We start from the raw sequence: 21,300 nt of genomic DNA, 5'->3' as shown, positions 1-21,300 counted from the left end.
GTAAGAATAATGAGGCTATGTTATCTTAATATACCAGCGCCGCTGCTACTGGAATACTGCACAGTGCCAGTACCCCAGGTTCAAACCCACTGTGAACGGAGAGGGGATATAAAGAAGAAACCTGGAAATATTAATGAGAAAACAGGTCTCAAAGTAAGTGACCTCAGAGAGCTGCCTTAAATAATTAAAGGGCAATTTGCAATTTGGAAAACTGAAGTACAGAAGCCAGACCCATCAGCTGTCAGCTGACAACAGACACAGTCAGACTAGAAGTGAAACATCTTTCTAACTTCGAGGTAGCGCACAGCAATGGGGTAACCTCCACTGGTTTTATATCAAGACTTTATATTTCCCCTAAAAGACTCAAACTCAGAAAGCCCCATGCCTTGCTATGCATGAGAAGTCAGTTACTTGTTTCAAGAGGATGGAGACTAATTTGACAACTCCCCTGGGGATGCATCTGAATGAGGCAGCAGCAGCTCATCACTGCAGCTTCTCTTCCTGTTGACTCCCCTGCATCAAAGGACAGCAATGGTCCTTCTGGCATTTTTATTAATTAAGGAGAGGTACGTCCCTTGAGATTCATAGTGGAGAAAAATGCTGTAATTTTATATACTGCATGCAATATTAGATTTTAATTGCTTGTATCCACCTTTGCTAGCCTGGTGGAACATATGGGAGGCTCCCTGGGAGCCCTTAGGTTTCAAGTACTCTCAGTATCTCGCTGCAGAATCTTTATGGTACCCATGTACAGGAGCATTTCCTGACTCCTGCGATGTCAGCAAGAGAGGGTGGCAGGGCTGACATTTGTGCTGTGTGCTGCATTACCCCTCTTTTGGTGCTTTGGAGAACATGCTAGGACGTATGACTCAGACTGGTAACTTTTCAGTCAGAAAGAGCACATTTTCCAGTAAATCTAGCTTAATTAAGAGTTATTTCAAGGTCAGATCAAATGCAAACAAGAAGCGTTTTCTTCCACCGCATCTAAAAATTAAGAACATGTTGTCAAAAGTTTGTAGAATGATATGTGGGGAAAAAAGGTCTTGAGGAAAACCAAACCAAGACAATCTTTTTATTTAAATGGACTTCCCACAGATTTTCCCGATGCCCAGTATTTCACACATCTGCATGCCTATACATCTGTTTGCATGTATTAAAGAACAACAGAACCTCTTCAAGGCACTAGCCAATGCCCTGTCTGAAGTGTCCTTCTACAAATCCACACAGATTTAATCTTTATCCCCAGACTAATTTATTTCTTATCCAAGAGACACATCTAGTTCATTCCTCTTAGTTAAAATAAGCATAACTTTGCTTCTGTACAGATACAAAAGCCCCTCTCTCTCTCACATCGAGGATCATCTCCTGTGCTTACCCCAGTACTTTACTACTTTCCTCAAACAGGAAGGAGCAGACACTTCCCCACAAATACCTTTGGCACACATATTTCAATATGAAACATTTTGTATGTGATAAAACTATATGTGCAATGTGGAACAAGCATGGGATGCAAACATCAGGGTGAGGCAAAGACATTACTGACTCAACAAAGGACAAGCAGGTCACTACACAGCCTGTTTGCTACTCAGGACTCAGCAGTGCCAGGGGGTGAAGGCAAGTGCAAAGGCTCATGCAGTACAGTAAGCACTTCTAGGTGTGGGCTGCTCATGCTGAAGCTCCAATGCAGAAAGGACATGGACCACTTTATGCATCTACTTCTGCCGGATTCTCCACTGCTCCTCCTGCAGCTTTCACAGCCTGGGTGCAGGCCACCTCATCCACTCTGGCAGCCCAGGCTCAGAGACACAAAGGTCACTTTACCCTTCTGCCACTTAAAGGCAGAGTCACACCTTGACGCACTCTACCCTGCTTGCCACCTCACTACTCAGCAGTCATGCAGGGAAGAAAAGCATGATCCAAACTTTCAAGCTATTCCCAAGCAGCCCGAGTTCTCCAAGAACACCATGCAACATATTAGTAGGCAGATTAATTTGAGGCTCTAAAAGAAAGGCTGTATCAAAGCAAAATCTCAGTCCCATCTAGAAAGGTCATATTAGGTATCACTGTTAAATACTTAAACCAGTGCTTTCCTAGTCTTCTTTTAAAAACTGCTTTAATTTATCTTATTTGACACTACTGAACTACAGGCACAGCTTGATTTCACAGCCTTGGGGACAAATTCCCTACTTATCTCCAACTTTTGATTATTGTTCTCTTAATACAGCTACGACACAGCAAACCAAAAGTAAGAACTCAAATCGTTGCATTTGGGGATTCCCCCCCCCCCCCTTTTATCACACGTTTTTACCCCAGAAGGCAGAGGCAGAATTGTCCATGCCAGAAACTCCATACATTGTTCAATGTTATAAATATTTGTGTTTAGCCTCTTATCAGTGAAGTATTGTTGAGACCAAAAAAAATTTACTTACGTAAAAACAAAAGGAGGAAACAGTGCAGTCTGTAAGGCAGGAGAAGACAGTGCTAAGTGAAGAAATACAAATACAGACATGCCACTAAAACAACACAAGTGAATCCAGCACAAGTTAAATACAAATACAAACGGAAGAGCATTTATTCAGTGTTAGCATTAATCCATTTAGTAAGTGTACAAGGCAATCCCAACCACTTCCAAAATGGACAGAAAAATACTTTTGAAGGAAGTTTCCAGCAATGAGTCCGAAGAGTTCAGATCTTCTCCCAGGCTGCTATTTTAGTTTTGGAAAAGGCAGTAAAGTCAGAGTCTCATCTACTCAAAACAGACACCAACATCAAAAAAAACCCCTGTATTTTGGCAACAGTTCATGTTCTGTAATACTTTTCACATTTCCTACTCTTTTGCTCCTGAAATTCAGGGAAGATACCATGTGACTAGAATCGGACACTTTCTTTTATCCCTTACTACTGCTTATTTGAACCTTCCCTTAATGCTGACACTGTTACCTGTGGTAGAATCTCCTCATAAACATCTAGAACTGCTGCCTAACCCCCACTAGCCTGTCCCAGTAGCTTGAAACACAGTTCAGTCAATAGAATAACACAGAATAATACAGAGCTGGTGAGGGATTTTCTTTGGCTTTTCGTTTTGATGAAAAGAACAGTTTAAAAAAAAAAAAAAACAACAACCACACAAACAGAACAAAAAACCCCACCAGAATGAACCCATGAAACCAACAAAAACCAAAAGTAAACAAAAACCCCAAGAAGATACTCATTATATATTTGCTCCATAGAAAAAAAAAAACCACCTAGATACCTTTTTTCCTCCTAGTTTTCCATTAGAAACTTAAGTGACTTTGGTGTTGACCTCTGATAAAAAAATCTGAGCCCTCAGCAAGCTCTCAATGGATTTGTTGTTCAGCTAAGCAGCATAGGACATGAAAGGAGAAAGGGTGAGAACAGAGGACCTTATTACAACATATTTGAAAATAACAGCAGGTCAGGGGACTGACCTGTATGTTAACATTGAAACAAAAATAGAATAGACATCCTTGAATAAAATTCTTCAGAACAGGCAGAAACCTTCCCCCCTGGCCAGCACACAAAAGTCTGAAAATAAGGGAATTTGCCAGCTGCACCTTTAAGTTCATAAATAAGAAGCCCAACCGGGTTTGACACTAAATAAATAATATTTTTGGAGCAATGCTGAAATCTTACTCAGCTAGACTTCTGTTTATGTCCATACACATTGGAACACATTTCTAAGTTCCTATGAATGAATACTGAGGGATGTTACAAATGTGCCTTCCTTCATTGCATGCACATATGGTAAGTGTGTTGCGAGTGCCGAGAAGCAGAGGCTGCGTGGTCAGAGACAGGGGCTCTATTCAAGAAAATGCAGCCCATAATCAAACCAGCTTTGATTCCAGGTAACACCTGAAGATTTCTGGGTTACATTTTACCTACACTCTCTCAATCACATACACACCACAGCTTTCCTATGGTATTCAGTCCTCAGCCCCATGCTTGCTCTTCAGAAAGAAAACCACCTTACATTTGAGTTCTTTGATAAAGGAACACTTAAGAACACTGCTTTTTGCCTGATACCAGGCACTGCTTGGCTCTATTTGCTCAAGTACTCAAACTTTTCATCTGTCCTTTCACCAGCACCTGAATCCTTTTGTTCATGCTAATAGCTGTTGTTTTTTCCAGTCTGTGTTGCTGGTAGGTTAGCCTCCTAGATCACCAACTCCAAACCTCTGCTGCTGCAAGAAAATAGGTCTCAATTTTATTCATAAATGCATAGTGACTGGCTGTCCTCACAGCCACATCCTGAATACACTAAGTTACTCCATGGGTGCCCAACAGAGACAGTTCGTAGTCTCAAATTACATTCAAGGATATAGAGGAGTTGCATTAAAATGAGACTGATAGGGATGTATGTACCTGCTCACGCCATCTTTCTCCTGATGATAAAGACGACACAACACAGCCACAACAGTCATCTCAAACGACTTCGTGAAGAACTGTGCCATTTATCTTTAGGGGCTGGAGGTAGTGGGGCAGATATTGAATCTGTCTCTTCAGCGTGGTCACTGACAAAGTTTGCAGAGTTTGGAAGGGCAGAGGAACAGGGAGGTTATGTGTTAGGTTGTTCAACTCTGCTACACAATACTGTTGGTAATTATTTCAGCAATGTTAGTTTTGAGCAAGAGATCCACCGTGCCAAGCTGCTTCCCCATGTGTCAGGAGCCCTGCTGTCCCCTGGCAACTCCTCCCATGAGATTACGTTGCTGGGGAAACAGCCAGAGCATGCCTGCTATAAGGAGCAAAACATTAACAACTTGTGCAACAGGCAAAGGTGGTGCTGGACAAAGACAGGGGCCTGGAAAGCTGGGTTAACCTGCATGGGCTTGTCCCCCCTTGAAAAGTTTGCCCTGTTAGATATGATCAGGAGGATATAGCTAGTTGGTGTGACAGTCCTGATACAGAGGAGTCACGTTCAATACTGTCAGGCAACTGCAATAAAGCCATGGTCTTGGCACACCCTTCACAATCCCATTCAGAAGCAAAACACAGGACAAGGACAAAAAAAAAAGTCTTAAATCCAGCTTGATTTTTCTTTTGCATCTTCTATTTTAGTCAGTTACATACAGAAGTATCTTCAGCTAGAAGCTTAAACGCTGCTGGTTTTAAGACAAGCCAAGAAAACGATGCAAGCACTAGCAGACTACTTAAGAGGACAGCTCTATGCTCTTTCATAATGAAAGACAGAAGTGAAAGTGAAAAAAAAAATCAGTAGAATTTTTAGGAAAAAACCACCCTAGTCTGGCAATCTCATTCACTTCTGGTTTCCCATTTTCTCATTCTATCAAACCTGAAGGTTTCCATTATGAAAGCTGCACTGATTTTACCTGCAGACAGACCTGTGCTCAATGAACAGCTGTGGTGGCCGAGAAGTGGCTGACTGCTCCCTGTCCACCACCACCTGCCAGTTCCCCCACATTAGCTGGCGGGTCACTTGTACAGGTGTGCACTAGCTCGTTTCAGGTAGCCAAGACTGACTACTCCAAGCCAGTCCGTGTCATTGACATGGAGCATGTTATTTCATCATTTCAATGACCATTTATTCATTAATCATTCTTCTTGCAATGTAACATGAACAGCAGCAAGTTTGGGGTAATGCCTGGTTTTAACATTAAGTAGCAGTAACACTGCAACCCTATGTTTTCCCTCCTAAGCAACGTGTAGGATGCAGAGTGCTGCCTACACACCTTCAACAATGGAGAAGGAAAGAACAGTACAGAGGTGCTTTAAAGATGAACGTCACTCCATGTCTTTCGATCCTGTTACAGGAATTTTGTCACTCTGCCATAAAACATCTCACAAATGACAGTATACTAATAAATACTGGAACATGCACAAAGCCAGTTTGAGTGAGATTCTTTAATAGCCAAAATGAATACTTACTCAGCCGTCACTTACACCAATTAAAGGGCACTGTGCACAGCTAATGACAGTGGATGCACTCCTGTCTTTCACACAGTTATTTCATCTCTTAGGAGTTTGTTCTTTACCAGAATGAAAGAACACATAAAGCACTATTGCTATTTGTATTATGAAGCAGTAATTTATGTAAGTGTAACCGTTTTAAGTTTAAATTGTAAACAAAAATGCTGTAGAACTACTGCCTTTGCCAAGCAGGAAGCCTAAACATTGTGTATGAAAATCCATTGTATTGTGGAACAGAAATTTGAGTTAATTTTACATCTTGAGAACATGCTGACCTTGCACTAACTAAGGTATAATTCAATGCCTACCTTGAACTCAACAAAATAACTGACTTCTTTTGGCAGCACAGTCATCAAATGCCTTAACAAGCGCACACATATGTACATAATCCAAAAATCAAGTATTATACATGTACTTACCAAATCGCCCTTCTTCACCAAAAGGGCATACAGTAAAGAAACTTAAAATATACAGCATAATTTCTGATTGTATGTTAAGAGAAAACCACAATACTGGCATGCCAAAAGACATCTTTAAACACTGCAAACATGCATTTTGAAGAGTTATTTCCTGCCAGAACTTTGTAAAAAAAAAAAAAAGTCATTTGACACTGTTGAGGGCAAATTGCAGGCACTCCTGATGGATTTAACTTTCTTTAGCAGACCTGTTATCAGTCTCATCAAGACTAATTAAGACTCAGCAGTAATTGTTGGGAGTAATCTGTAGGGCTGTAACAGGCATGGGATCAGAACTAGAGAGACTGGTTTTCACAAAAGAAAATCAGGGGCTTTTCATTCACTGTCTTGAGCACTTCAGTAGGTCTGAATTTAAAAGACTGTAAATAAACTGTATCTTTTTATTTACAAGGCATATAGGAAAAACCTTTCCAGAATTTGTTAGGAATATTTCTTCACACCATTTTCTATAGCATTTCTGAACTCCCCTTACATCCCTTGATCAAATATAGCAAGTGAAGAGCTCTCAAGTCACAAAGCAGTCCTTCAAAACATTCCCTCTCTCCAGAACAACTCATTGCAAGTGAGGTTACAACAGCACTAGCAGCATGCCAAGCACTTGCCAGAAAATTGAAGCATCATCCCCCTCCCTGAAAATGCTGTTGGGAGTCATGCTGCACACACCTACTCCAAAACACTACCATCCATAAGAGCCACAGCAAGTGGAGAGGAGGTAAGGGAAGAAAAGCGACATATGGCATCTTGTGGAATTCAGACACAAGAGCTATATCCAGGCTCCAGGCCTGCCAAAGAAAGATCATACATGTCATGGACCACATTAAAACTTATTTCAAAAGTCATCTAGGTTGGAACCACCAAAACACATGCCAGATTCTGCCCATCACTACAGTTGCAAGATAAGAGAACATGACATTTTCACACCAGTCATCAATACACTTACCAGTCCAAAGCACTGACACTACCAAAAAGCATCTACAGTTGCAAAATTCAAGAATGTGTGTAATCCTTCTATTGAGCTCTGACAAAGACTTTTCTGGGAGCTGTTTAGAGGCAAAAGATTCATCAGATATGCCACAGGATATAAAAACAAAGCAAATAGTTCTTTCCATGTGGGAAACAAGTTCGTACACGGACAAAACAATGCTATTATTACTGCCACCCAGGCTTCACAGAGAGCACTCTGTCATTGGAACTCACTGCTTTACAAGACAGACCAATGCACTAAGAACACAAGGCAAGGAAGACAGCAAAAGAAGCATCAAGGAGGCTCAGGAGGTAGGATAATATTTCAACTCTTTCACAGAACAGTATTTGGCTGAAAAATTCAAAATTTACCTGCTGTAGCTTTCGGAAAAAAGCTATGAAGACATCACTGTTGGTAATATTTGAATCCAAAGTAACTGAAAAACAGGAGGAAAACGGGGAGGGAGGAAACCAAACTTAGCCAAAAGATGAGAAACATGGCTACCGTCCAAAACCAAGATGCATACAACATGACTGTTGGTTAAAACATCAGTGCTACTTTATTCATCCTTTGGTTTCTGCACAGCTACCTTTACTACCCTGTTGTTAAATCACTGAAGCTACAAACAGTGCAAAACACATGTAGTTTTGCTGTTCTCCCAAAGCAAGTCTACAGTAAGGTTCTTGGCCACGTAACTCCATGGTCATTCATGGCCAGTAACTCTAAAAGGAGCTGCTGAATACTCAAGTGAAAAAGATAAATCACTAAATAAGGTTCTAAAGACTAATCTTGCACTTCTATTTTGTAAATCTTGGCAGAAAGTATCTGAGGCCAGAGGCTACAAAACCTCTTTAAGTTCATCTTCTCACACACCCTTCTTTTTGGGTAATTGAAATAGTAATATTTTTTTTTTATTTGTGGCTTACATGAAACTCATGAGATTCATTCTAGGGATCCTGCAGACCTGGTTTATAACACAATACATGGCACCTGAGATTTAAATTTTCTACAAGCTCTTGTTATAACTCTCACAAGTCTGCCTAGAAACCCTTGAAGGGAAGAGGCTTATATAGAGCCCAGTTCCATACCACACTTCTACTAGTCCAAGTGCCTGTCATTTTTGCCTCCCTCTTTTTACCCACCAGCCATGAGTTCTCACACCCGGCCACATGTCAGGTCTGGCAGTTGTGAAGCAGCAGAGATGGGTGGCTCAGTTCACTGATCCAGAGGAACAGAAAACAGCCAGACTACTGGCTGCCACCAGAAGGCCAAGTTGGGTCAAGTTTAAGTGTGAAACTGTACCCTTACATTTTGGGAAAGCTACAGGAAGGCAACCACCTCAGAAATAAGAGAAATGTGATATGCTGCTGTTCTAGAGCCAGTGAACCAACAGACAGGACAGATCTGCAATGCTTAGCCCCAGCCTTTTAGATACATCCTTGCTCAGCATAGAAGGTAAAGCGCTCTGCAGACAATTGTAGACATATCCTTAAAGGTTTAAGCCAAGCTTACCGTTCTGGAGATACTGCTCCAGCTGTGACTGTCTCTCATCTGCCATAGACTTGGTCATTGCCAGGTAATACTTCGGAGGAAAAGCAGGCACAGCACTCCCAAAAAGCTGCCTGAGCTACAAAACACCCAAAAGGAAAGTTCCACATCAGTGAAGAACTATTCATAGCTTCCAAGGAGCTTTCAGTGCTCTCTTGTTTTGACAGCGAGACATGATGACCTACAAAGGGCATGGGGTACCTACCCGGCACCTCCCTGATGGCCCTCAGGGCCCACAGCAAGGGCAAAGCCTTTGACTGGGCAGCCAACAGATGACAGTCCAAGTGAGCAACCTCTTTTGAAGAGTTTATCATTCTTAGTCTTACCACTTCTGAGCTCCTGATCCAAGCCAGAAAAGTAGGATTGTATCAACCTTATTAGCTAGGTCTTATACACCTCATGGACAAACAAGATATGATTACAGAAGTCCTCTCTTCCCAATACATCCATACAGGATTGCTTTGATCTATGCTCACAAAACTACTTTAAGAGCTGGCTACTTCTGCCCTTGACTTGTGCTACCTCAGAGGTTTTTATTATTTTGTGCATGAGAGGTAGTAACTTTTATCAGATCATCTCATATTGTCAAAAGAAAAAAGAATACAAAAAACCTCCAACAAAAAGCAGAGAATCTTTCAGGAATGTAAACTATCTGAAAGTTTGATTCTTCCTCCAGCTGTATCAGCTGGCTAATAAGAGCCTAATATCTCTGTACAAACCCCCACCTCATTTATAAACATGCCTGAAAGGACTAAAGAACTGCAATTACATTATCTTATGTTAACGCAAGATAGCTCCAATATAGGCTTGGGCAGTAGTTAGTCACTTGGAAGTGTAAAAATAATCTGCTATAGGCAAATTATTTCAAGGGGAGGATAGGCTATGTTTACCTTCCCAATATGCACATTACTAAACACAGCAAAATCAGCGAGTTCGCCTGGAAACATTCCTTCACCTAAATCAAAGCAATACAGCATCTGACCAGTAAAATGAGACTCCTACAGTATGCAGAGACATTAATACTAATTAAATTTGAAACACCAGTATTCAACTCGGCAATCAGTAGCACTAAATCATACGAAAGATGACACCTTCCCCTCTGGCCCTGGCTGCTCAAGTCCTTCACATGACTCCAGCAGCTGAAGCTTGAAGATGAGAAAAGTTTACTACTGCAAGAATTAGCAATACCCTTTCCTGCCTGTTGGCTGAAAACAGGAGAGGCGCATACTCTCACAGCTCCACATTCCCTACATTGGCAACACACCGTCATTTGTAAGTTCTTGATTATTAGATATGCATGAATTGCTCCGAGATACACAGCATAAAAGGGTTAGATAACACTACATGCTTTGGTTTTATGTGAAGCTAGCAGTAATAGCTACTATAGAGTGCTGTTTATCTTCAAAGTCTCTCACATACGTGATCTTCCCCCAGGGACTGAAAAGTATTATCTCTGCTCTACAGGCAGGCAAACTGAGGAGATACAGCAAAAAAAATTGCCAGAAGTTAGAAAGCCAGAGCCACACTGACAACAAGGAGGTCCTCTCTCTTCCCTCTGTGTTCAGGCCATGCCTCACCTACAAAGTGGTGCCGCCTGTTATCATCAGTTTGCACAAGCTAAGACTCTGGCCTACTTAAAATAATTAATTCATCTCAGTGCCAGCTGCTTGGTAAGTTTCTTGAAACACAATTGTGTGTCCTCAGGATCTGGGCTACAGAGAAGAGAAACTTCTCCCAACTGATTGGACTTTTTCACATCTCAAAGAATTGAGGAAAAATGCCAATAAACTTTAAGTGCGTATTTGTGTACAGTGCTGAAAGCCCACCAAACTATCAGCCACCAGCATGAAATTTCATTCTAGCAGAATGAAACTAGCCAATATTTGTCTTCACAAACCCAACAGCCTAAGCTACATTTTAAATTCAAGTCAACAACAACACTGTACCTGGTGGTGCCAGGTGCCAGCTGCCTGCTGCCCTGTCAGGCCAGCATCACCGTAAGAGATAAGCTCCCTACCCAAAATCTGCTTCTGACTGTTTCCACCCCCCACCATGGCTCTGGGTTTGTTTCTGCAACCTAAAGCCACTCTGCAGAAGATGCATCTCAGCCCCAACCAGGGTGCCCTGTGCATTGCCATTTTCTCTGGACTGAACCTACTTGACCAGACCTACTACCAAGCCATCCTGCTCCACAAGCTGTCCAAGGGGAAGACTCCCATCCTTTGGCCTCTCTACATGCTGACTGAGCAGCTTCTTTGCAGACCCTACATGCAGCTCCTGCCAACAACACGCAGCAGTCACCTGTGCCTTCCTGCCTCACAGCTCACAACCCAGCACTGAGGCTGCACAGCTCCACTTCCAGCTCACCACCACAGAGGCAGCTTCAAGAGCAAGTAGCAGGAAAGGCCACAGGAGGCTGGATCACAAGAACAAGCTTACATCTGACTGTGCTAGCAGCCCAGACAAGATGATCCAGCCTGGTAGAAGAGGTACTTGCCCTTCCTCCAAAATTTCTACCTAAAAGAGAGAGAGCAGTTTCCCTAAATAGGGAGTTTTAAGCTTTAAGACCTAATTTTTTCAAAAAGGGGAGCAAAGACACATGCCATAGTTGGTGCTGTTTCTTTTTCATGTTTCTGCAATAAATATTTCCTTTCTCAGCAGGAGACATTATAATTTTTAAAGTATAGTCAACCAGAATTTATTATCTCCTACTTAGTCTAATCCCATGGGTTTGGGTTTTGGTGTCAGGTCCTGCCTATGCTGTCTAGACAAGCTATTTCACCCAGGGCCATGCTCCATCACAGGTGTGCAGATGCCGAGGTCAGGCACAGCACCGGAAACAAAAGTGCTAGCCTGTAAAAAATAGAGCAGCATTATAGCTATAAAGCTATTATGTATGGATTATATACAGAATGCACAGGCCTCTGGGCATTTCCTTCTCAGTTACACGATTAAATACTAAGAAGAGGAAGAGACACAATTTTCAGATTAAAAACACTTAAACATCTTTCATGTGAAAATAAAACTATACGTATGCAGAAACTGTCCAAGAAATCAAAGGTGTGAGACTCTTCTAGTACATGACTGGCTAAATGAAGTTTAAAAAATGTTTTCCATATTTAATTACTTTTTCCCCCAATTGTTTTATCGTGATTAACAGATTTATTTTTTTTTTTAGAACTTTTTTCCTCAACAGGCTTTCATACCAATCACAGATGCTGCAAACTGACTCAGAGGTTGTCATCAGGACTAGAACCCACCAGTGCTGGATTTCACTCTCAACCCTACAGGGGGCACTTCCTGTTTACCCCCTGCCTTGAAGCAAACCAGTGAATACTTCGACAATTGCAGGAAATAATCTGTTCCTCTCAGTCCTACAACAGAACGTAGGTTTATTATGATATGTGTTTAGAGAGAGGGATGTGCTAAACAGCTGCCAAAATGAAAAGGCAAATGCAAACGTGGAAAAGGTGGAAGCCAGGGGAAGTCTGTCTTCAGCAACAGTTCAATTTCAAGGGAATCCAGTAACATTTTTAGAGCACAAAAAAAAGAGCTGTCCAGCTAATCTCTAGCCACACTCTAGAAGTTTCTGTCACTCATATGTTCTTGCAAAAGTGCCTTGCCTCTCCATAAGCAGAATAAAGACCCGCAGCTCCATTAGGGGTGCTCTGGTCAATGTGCAGTCCCCACAGAACTAAAGCCAGAGGAGAGCATGGCTGCAGTAGAGCTCTGCCTAGCTGTCCTTGTATAAATCTAGGGCCAAAGCTTAAATCCTTAAAACACACATCCACCCGCCATTGACACTCCTGCTGATGCTGCTTACAGTCATTTGCAGAGATGGCTATACAAATCTTAGTTCTTCTGCAAATGCAAATAAGGAATGCTGCCCAACATGCATGGCATTCATCCCAAGCAACGGGAGACTGTCCTTCAGCTGTCCATCTCCACAAGATGAGAAAGGCTAAAGATGCATTGCTCTCCTCAGCATTTCTGCCAGCCCTGCCTAAGCAACCCCTTCTAAGCGAGATCTCAGGATATCATTCTTGGTTGTTTGTACCTCCCTCTATACCATCTGCCCTGGGTGCTCAGCTTAAGGCTGAGAATCCCATTTGCAGGTAAGGCACCTAGAGGTAAGGAAATGTTGCTCAGAGTTAGTATACCGACATCTCTCCATTCAACGGTGTATTCAAAACCTCATACACTCCATCACCTACACTGCCCCTGAACAGCTGCTCCCTTCAGACAGGCCTTTTGTAGGGAAAAACTGCCCTGGGATACACCAAGGAACAGAGCTTGGGAGTGTCAAACAACAGAAGCGCTCTCAGAATATAAAGTGATGGATAGCAGGAAAGTGCACAGCAAGACAAAAAGGGGCAGGTAAGGCACAGCATCACAAACAAAAATCATGTGTCCTGATTTTGTATTACAAGTTAGGAGAGTAACTTGTAGAAGTGGAATAGCAGTGCTTTAGAAATCGCCACCTTTAAAGAGATCAGAGGCACAACAACACCACATCCAACAGGAGTCAGAGACAGATCCTCCAGAGTAATGTTCAAGAAATACCGTCAAGTATATTTACTCAGAAGTCTGTCCATGAGGGAAGCTTATTTCCAATTCACATCCTGCATCCATCACAGAATTGTTGCATCTATGGGGCTTCATTGACACCACGTGTGATCTGGTCAAGAGGGTGAAACTACTGTACCCTGGAGTTCAAGACTTCTTGTGTGTGTGCCTTTTTCTACCTTCAGAGTATTTCAAGCAAAATAATCAGAACAGGCTACAAATAATTATAGATAAGTAACCTCACATAAGTATAGGGAAGACAATTAAAGGACAGCAATACACTTGTAAGCTTGAAGACCAAGTATAGCAGCTACCAACAGCAGGAATGAAGGAATTAAAAATAAAAATCAGCTAATGAGTTGTAAAGCCCAGCAAGAGGCAAACTGTCAGTTACAAAGGATGCAGAGAAGGGAAAGGTTTTGCTGAGAGCATTAATGGAGTTAAAACCTCTTGAGCACAGAACAGTAAGCCTTAAAGAAAAAGCAAGCAAATATATAACCTGGTTTATTAGTTCAGATATGTTATCCAAAATGCTCCATTAACCAAAGCAAAAATATTACTGCGAGAGCTCCCACAGGGAAAAGAATTGTAGAGCTGGGGCACAAGAGCACACCTCAGCAAACATGGCAGCCCTGCTACTGACTCAACTGCCTTTTAGCTGTGCAGCTCCAACTGCTTATGAAGTCACACAAAGATGTGAGAGATGGGCCTCCATCTGGGGCCACCTGGCTGAAAAACTACTCCAGAGTGGTCATATCACCGCAACACAGCACAGCAAGGAGGCTGCCAAAAGAAGGAACACCTACTAACCCATTACCACGAGAAGCATTCATCAAACAGGGCCCTAAAGTAGGGCTGGCAAGGTAAAATAAGGCTGCTCAGCAGGGATGACTGCATGCCCAGACTGACAGAAAAGCTGGGAGAGATTTTGCTTTGAGTCAAGGAGTGGCAAAAGCCAAAGAGATCAGGCTAGTGAAGAGAAGGCTGGTAGCCACGCAGCTTCCACAGAAGAGCTCAACATCACATGCTGCCTTTTATCTTCCTAAGAAAACCAGAGGAAAGAGAGAGAGGTGACCCAACAGGAAACAAAAGCAGGGGTAAACAGGCACATTCACCCTGAAATAATCCACTTCATTTAGCTGGGGCCACATGCTATCCCCTGACGCTCACTATTCCTCAGAATACTCCAGGCCTGTATTCCAGCTGTTTTGTAATTGCCTAGCAGTTGCCTGTATTCGCTTAGGCAATTCAGGCCAAGGGATCCAACACTCGGTTAACCCTTTGCTTGTCCAAAAAACCCAGCAACTGACCGTGCAACTTGCCTGCGCTGACCTCTATTCACCTTCTACCGTTGTCCACAGCTGTTCCAAGAGCCCAGCGAAGCAGCTGCACTTCCCTCCCAGCGGGGCTCCCACTTGGAGCCCAGAACTGCCGCTGCTTGGCCGACATTTCCCACGAAGCCAGTTTACCACAGCCCTCCTGCCACATCCCTTGGCTTTTTTGTTATGGATTTGCCTCCCGGTCGCTGCTGGATCTCACCCTGCCAACACAGGTGCCCTGCGAGCGGCGGCTGCGCCCCTCCGACAGCACAGCACGGGGGGGCCGGGCAGGGCGCACGGAGCCAGCCCTCAATAACGTGGATTTTGGGTGAAACGACCCACCGCCCTCACCGCACAGCGGCCTGTGAGGGCCAGGGGGTCCCTCCCGCCCCACAGCCCCCTCAGGGGCACAGCCCATCGCCCACCCGCCCCGGCAGGCTGCCCCCCTCCCAGGCTTTTCGGGGTGCCCCCGGACCCCGCCAACCCCCCCCGGCCAGCCCTCACCTGCGCGTCCCAGCGGCGGAGCTGGCTGTACCGCGCCTTGCCCAGCAGGAAGCCCTCCAGGCACACCGAGTACAGCTGCAAGCACAGCGCCGTCAGACCCCCGCCCGGCCCCGCCGGACCCCGCCGCCCGCCTCCCCGCCCCGTGCCCACCACGTAGCGCCCCCCGCGCCTCTCCCGCAGCTCCTCGGCGGTGGTGATGCTGAAGTGCAGCTTCATAGCGAGACCGGGCCGGGACGAGCCGGACGGGACGGGACGGGATGGGATGGGATGGGGCGGGCCGGGCCGGGCCCAGCGCCTCACGGCAGCGGCGGGGACGGGGGCGGCGCAGGGGGGAGCGAGCAAGGCGCCAGGGGGCGCTGCCGCGGTGCAGGCCGCGGGCTGGGGCGGGACGGTCCCTCAGGCGCAGCCTCGGCGGCGGCTTTTATTTGCCGCCCCTCCAGAAAAGGGGCAACGTGGAGTTATTCATGGTTATTAAAGGTTAATAAGCGCCAAGCGGTGCGGGCTGGGGAAGCAGCCCGGCGGGGTTGAGCCAGGCACTGAAGAGCCGGCATTGAGCAGGGCAGGAGGCGCGAACAGCTTGGGGAAGGGGACTGCGGATAACGCACCATGAAGTGACCATAATTCACTGTTTTTCAAGGAACAAGAACTAGGGGCCATTTGGTGAAAGGGGTATGCATCAGATTTATAAGAAAAGAAAGTCGGTTTTTGACGCAGTGCCTCACTACAGGTCAAATATACTTAAAATGGCAGGTCCACCTCTGGCCTGGGGCTTTTGTTTATCACTAGCTACCAGACAGTAAAGACAAGTTACGCTTGCTGTATTTCATGGCTTCCTTAGCGTATTCCTGGTACCCCCAAGGGAAAGGCGCTGCGGGAGCTGGGCCTTCCCACCTGAGTCGCTGTGGAAGCCCTCGCGGTCTCATGCGAGCACTGCTGCCGGAGGCGTGCAAGGAGTGCATCAGCATGGAAGTGATGCAGCTGAAACGCCTCCCTTGCCAGCTGGGGCCTGACACAAGTGCAGTACTCCGGCCTCACCAAAAGGCTTCTTCTTCTTCAGAGGAAGAAAATGATTTTGGGAAGGCCATGATTCACCAACTGACCTGGGGAAAACCCCTTCCCAGTGGAACAAGGTTTGTATGTGTTTTTCAAGCAAGAGGATTAACTGTGGGCATTCTGGAGAAAATGTAGAAGAGGAAGTAAAATAAGATTGTGTAACATGTTTGATAATTTGATTTGTTTTTCTTCTTCATTTGTGCAGCCAAATATGACCAGTCTGACGACTTCTGGAGCACCCACACAACCGCTCTCCTAACAGAGTCACCTGTGTAGCTCCTGGGGTCACAGCTGCCCTGTTGTACCTGGGAGATGAGGCACCTGCATCCTGGCGAGCTCTGCAAGAGCTTTCCTTCCACTCCTGAGCAAGGCCACTGTGTGCATCTTTGTATCCCAAGTCACTTCACAAATTCACATCTCCACTTGTAACCTGGGAGGCAAAGTGGCTGCAGAATGAGTTTGATGGAAAAATGTCAGGTGTAGGCAGACAAAAGAAAGATCTAATCTCCAGGCCATGGGCAGGAATTTTCCACTTCTGCTGTCATTCCAGGTTGGTAGTTGCTTCTCATCTGCCTGAATCTGGTTCCCCTCTGCAAAACTACAGGAGGGGAAACTGAGCTACCTTTGGTGGCAAATCTAACAGTGGCAAAAGACAGGATCAAGCAAGCTTCCACTTACAGATGTGACAATGCAGTATCTTTGTGGCCCGCTTTTTGAACTGTAATCTCTGTTTTATGTTACCTGCTGACCAAGTTTAATCTAGAGCACATGTAACCCAAGGTCCCAGTTACTGCAGTGTGACACAACCAGTTAGCCTGCCCAGAGCTTCATTTTTGTTTTCTCAGCACATGGAATGTTTTCAAGTGTACTCAGAGCTATAAAAACATATGTATGTCTGGACAGCTATAGCCAGCTGGAACATGGGATGTTTCTTCAGCAGGTTACATGGACGATAGGAGACTACTTGGCATAGAGATACTGCTTTTAGTACTTTATGTGCAACAGGCCCATTATGTTGGCCTAGCTTATAATTTCTTTTTTTCCTTAATGATTACATTCAATCACAATACAAGTGAGAAATCTAACTTTCAAATTACTTTTTGAAAATATTCTTCCTTTCTCCTTGTTGCCCATGTCCTTCAAAGAGAGCTCCAACTACAGGTGCACATTGTGGTCTTAGTGTAAAACATGTGTTTCAAATTTGTATTCACTTAAAATGCCACATCCTAAAGATCTGTAACCCTGCCAGCAGCATTTTCATTTGGATACAGCTACTTTCCATCACTATTGACTACATCCTACAGAAGGTAAGCAGGACTAAAAGTTTTCCTTTGCAGACACAGCCATACCACATGGACTCACAGTTGCCTAAGGCAGAGTGTTTAGGCTGCTGATGTGCTGAAATCTCTGCCAGCCTCGTTGAGGAATTTTATCTTGTGGATTGGTTTTTTTTTTTTTGCATGGGGCATTTTATGTGCTCCTCCTGGATTGTCAAATGAGGAAAAACCTGTGAAGAAGGGAGGTGGCGAGCGAGATGCTGATTTGTGGCTCAGAAGGAACAGGATCCCAAATGCAAATCGTCAGCCAGTGGGAGTAAGTGTACAAGGATTCCCCAGATTTCAGGTCTTTACATGAGAATGGAGTTGTCCTAGACTCGCCTCTTTTGCTAGCAGCTGAGCTACAGATCCTCTTTAAGTCGGTGTGCTGCCTTTGAAACACCATCAGAGAAGACCTGCAGCATTTCCCAGCCAGACCTTGTAGCCTTCCTATGGCTTTTCATTGCAAAGGTGGTGTAGGGCTCTTAGCCCTTTACCATGATGTTGATGAGGTAGCTAATTGATGTAACTGCACATAAGATGTGGTATTTCTCTTTGTGAGAGACTAGTTGATCAAAGGGAAAAAGGGAAGGAGGCAAGGGAAACGGGACAGTTTAATTCGAAGTGCCCATTTACATCATAAAAACTAATCTGAGAGAAGAACTGGAACTTTTTTTGAGTAGCCACCAATTCCAGTAAATCCAAGCCTGTGCTGGATTTACTTGGGAGGCATTTCTACCCTCGAATCACCTCTCAGGGACAACTCATGTACATGGGAAGCTATGAAGAGTTCACTAGTTTAAACTACTCCAGCGGGGAATGGAAATGTTGCTTATGTACAGGGAGCAACTCCAGCAGAAGGATCAGTCATAGAAATGGAGCTTCCTACTTAGTCCCAAGTAGGATGGCCAGAAACACGTAACTATGGAAGCCTAGTGAATTGTGGTCTCAAGGACAAGTCTGTGGCATTCTCTAGCATGTCAGTTTGGATCAGAACTCCTGGACCTATTGAGAATGAATACAAATCCCGGCTGGGTTTTTTGGGAGTGTGGGGTTTCTCTTCAGTTTTTCCAAGCAGAATTCAGAAAAACTTTTTGCCAAGAATCCTAACCCAAAATGGTAAGCGGCTGTCTTTCAACATCCAGTTGTCCATAGCAATCATTAACAATGCTCCAGAGAAGGAAATGCATTCAGGTGCAAAGACTGAAGGTATAATTCATTCCAGGGCAGACACCTCATCAGTGTAAACTGGCAACTGTAATGACATTGCCTGACTCAGGAACATCTTGATTTCTACCACCTTGCCCCCTCCTCCCCCAGAACACGGTGGAATCCCAATTTCCTAGACTTCCCCAGAGCACCAAAGAGAATGCATGCAACCCAGATTACCTCTGTGCCAAACCTTTGATTGGGTTGCCCATAAAGCCACATTCTGCTTGGGAAAGTGGACAGTGGATGTAGTACTGTTCATTCAAATTGCCATTCATTGCTGGAGCAGGCTTTTGGCTGCTGCTAAACTCTGAAGCATTTGCTGTGGTTAGAATGGAAGGCAGGGAAAGGACTTAAAGAATGAAATACCAGAGGATCCAGCAAAATCAGCTTAGTGCTGGGTGCCTGCAGGGCAGTAGAGGATCAGCGTAAGCCTCTGACAAATGCTAGAGGGAACGTGTAGCAGAAGGAAGTGACTGCCAGTTAGGCTGCCTATTAACCCAAGGGAACAATGCTCTACTGCTATTGAATAAATTGATTTTTGTGTGGTGCATTGTTTTACAGTAGGTACTCTGAAGATACATTGATAGAGGCACTAACAATAAATTTACTATCGTCAAGATTTAAAAACAAACGAAAAAAAGGACATTGATCAAATAGGCATCTGTGGTATACAGCGGGGAATTACCATGTCATCAAGAGTGGGAAGAAATAAACCCAACCAACCCAGGGTTTTGTTTTCTTAAGCCATCGTGATCGCCTCAGCAGAATTGCCTCAGTGTTCCCTTCCATCACAAAAATTACCTAGCATTTCAGGCTGGCACAACACTGGTGCTTGACACACCCACAAAAGCCTTGCACAGAACCCCTCTTTTCCTCCTTTTTCAGTTTCTCCATATATGAGGTACATAACTTGCACAACCTTACAAAACATAAAAATTAGCTTGGTTATCTCCAGCAGACATATCACCTCCTACCTGGGGAAAGGAGCAGAAGTGAGGCGGGCTCTTTCCTTACTGCTAGTGCCCCGAAACCCCTGCAAATAGTGAGGTCTTTACATCATCCCTTAGAACTTCCATTAAACCTTTAGTTTTACCCAATTCTTCAGCAGTTCTATTATGGTGCCAAGTATTTTTAGGTCTTTAAAACAGTCTCCAAAGCTTTAATGTTTTTATAGTTGACACTACATAAAATTAATGTTGTACATTCAACCTCTTATATACGTATCTTGTCTGAACCACCTCCTTTGTAGGATTTACCATCCAATTTCAGAAATTCTTAATATTCATACACTTCAGCAAGATTGCAAATTAAAGGCTAACCCAGCCTGCCTCCATTGGGACAGGACTGAACCTAAGAACTGAACAAGCTTAACCTAATGCCTTTATAGTGAAGTGGGGATTTTAAATGGGATTCATTTACACCAGATTAATTTCACCCCTCTATGCTAGGCTTATTTCTCCAATTCACTTAACAGAAAAATCTCAGGTCTGAAAATCTTCGCACAAGGGGAAAAATAAGGGCACTTTTGAATAGTCTTTTGGGGGGGCTTCAGAAAGCATACTGAAGAGCTGTTAAGACTTCAAGAACAGGTCCTCATACAACACGGATTTGAAAGCTTTCCAGAAAGGAACTCACCAACTCCTTCCCTGCAATTCTGTAGAAACTGCATCCTTTACATACAGCCCGGGCAGACTGCAGCAGCTAAGTCACACCTTCCTCATGACCAACAGACCTGTTCCTTTCCCCCATCCCAGCCTGCCAGGTTTTCCTCTCTTCTCTGTAAAAGGAGGACATGCCATCTTCACTGCTTTCTTTCTCCCCCTGCATTATCAATTTTGATTAAGCAGCCTACAGAGCCAATTATGGGCTAAACTGGGTAGCAAATGCCTCCCATTCTGCAAATCTGCAGAAAGCACTCCCTTAAAAGAAGTGGAAGAAAAAGCAAGGCAGCAACTGTAGGATAACCCATCTGTAGATGAACAGCTTCAATGTATCTGCTGACACAGCTCATTACTCTCTTGATTGTGCATGTAACAGTTTTAATCCTGCAAAACTCTTCACCTCGATCAGGTCCTGTAACAAATTAAACAGCTCATGTGCTAGTGTTGGCGCTTCTGACTTTTGCTGCCATCAGTCATTTGCTTGGATCTCTTCTTAGTGACTAATACACAAAGCTGACGTGAAGGTCCCATCAGCCCCAAGTGCAGACAGGATTATTTTCTATGGTATTGTATACTTGATCAGATTTAGATCAAGCAGCAATTTATTTTTAAAAGGCATACACACCTCCTTCAAATCTATTTTTTAAATGACAGTCAAATATAAGGATGAACCAGGAAGGTCTCTTTTTGCAGAAGCAGCAGATTCCTGGAGCCAGTAAAACTGCTAGACTT

General features: G+C 44.1%; 1 protein-coding gene across 10 annotated transcripts in view; it reads right to left on the bottom strand.

The window, feature by feature from the left end:
• The window catches only part of SNX31 (sorting nexin 31), a 30,790-nt gene extending 15,148 nt beyond the window's left edge, over positions 1-15,642 (bottom strand). For 3 of the 10 annotated variants that reach the window (XR_008746284.1, XM_055798743.1, XM_055798744.1), the window contains exons 1-6: positions 15,477-15,642; positions 15,327-15,401; positions 8,902-9,016; positions 7,761-7,825; positions 7,366-7,465; positions 2,430-2,458 (exon numbers count right to left, since the gene is read on the bottom strand). Coding sequence is in view for 9 of the 10 variants with exons in the window: in XM_055798743.1 (XP_055654718.1) it covers positions 2,430-2,458; positions 7,366-7,465; positions 7,761-7,825; positions 8,902-9,016; positions 15,327-15,401; positions 15,477-15,542 (450 nt within the window). In the remaining variant the exon portion in view is untranslated. Of the gene's footprint in view, positions 1-2,429; positions 2,459-7,365; positions 7,466-7,760; positions 7,826-8,901; positions 9,017-12,143; positions 12,312-14,813; positions 15,235-15,326; positions 15,402-15,476 lie in introns of those variants that run through there. The other 7 variants (XM_055798746.1, XM_055798748.1, XM_055798750.1 and 4 more) reach the window with 5 other exon arrangements.
• Positions 15,643-21,300: the final 5,658 nt, after the last annotated feature.

Source organism: Falco peregrinus, chromosome 3, assembly GCF_023634155.1.
Source record: "Falco peregrinus isolate bFalPer1 chromosome 3, bFalPer1.pri, whole genome shotgun sequence".
In the NCBI taxonomy this organism is placed as follows: Eukaryota; Metazoa; Chordata; class Aves; order Falconiformes; family Falconidae; genus Falco; species Falco peregrinus.
The sequence above is the reverse complement of the archived record's forward strand: the minus strand, read 5'-3'. Positions and strand labels throughout refer to the sequence as shown.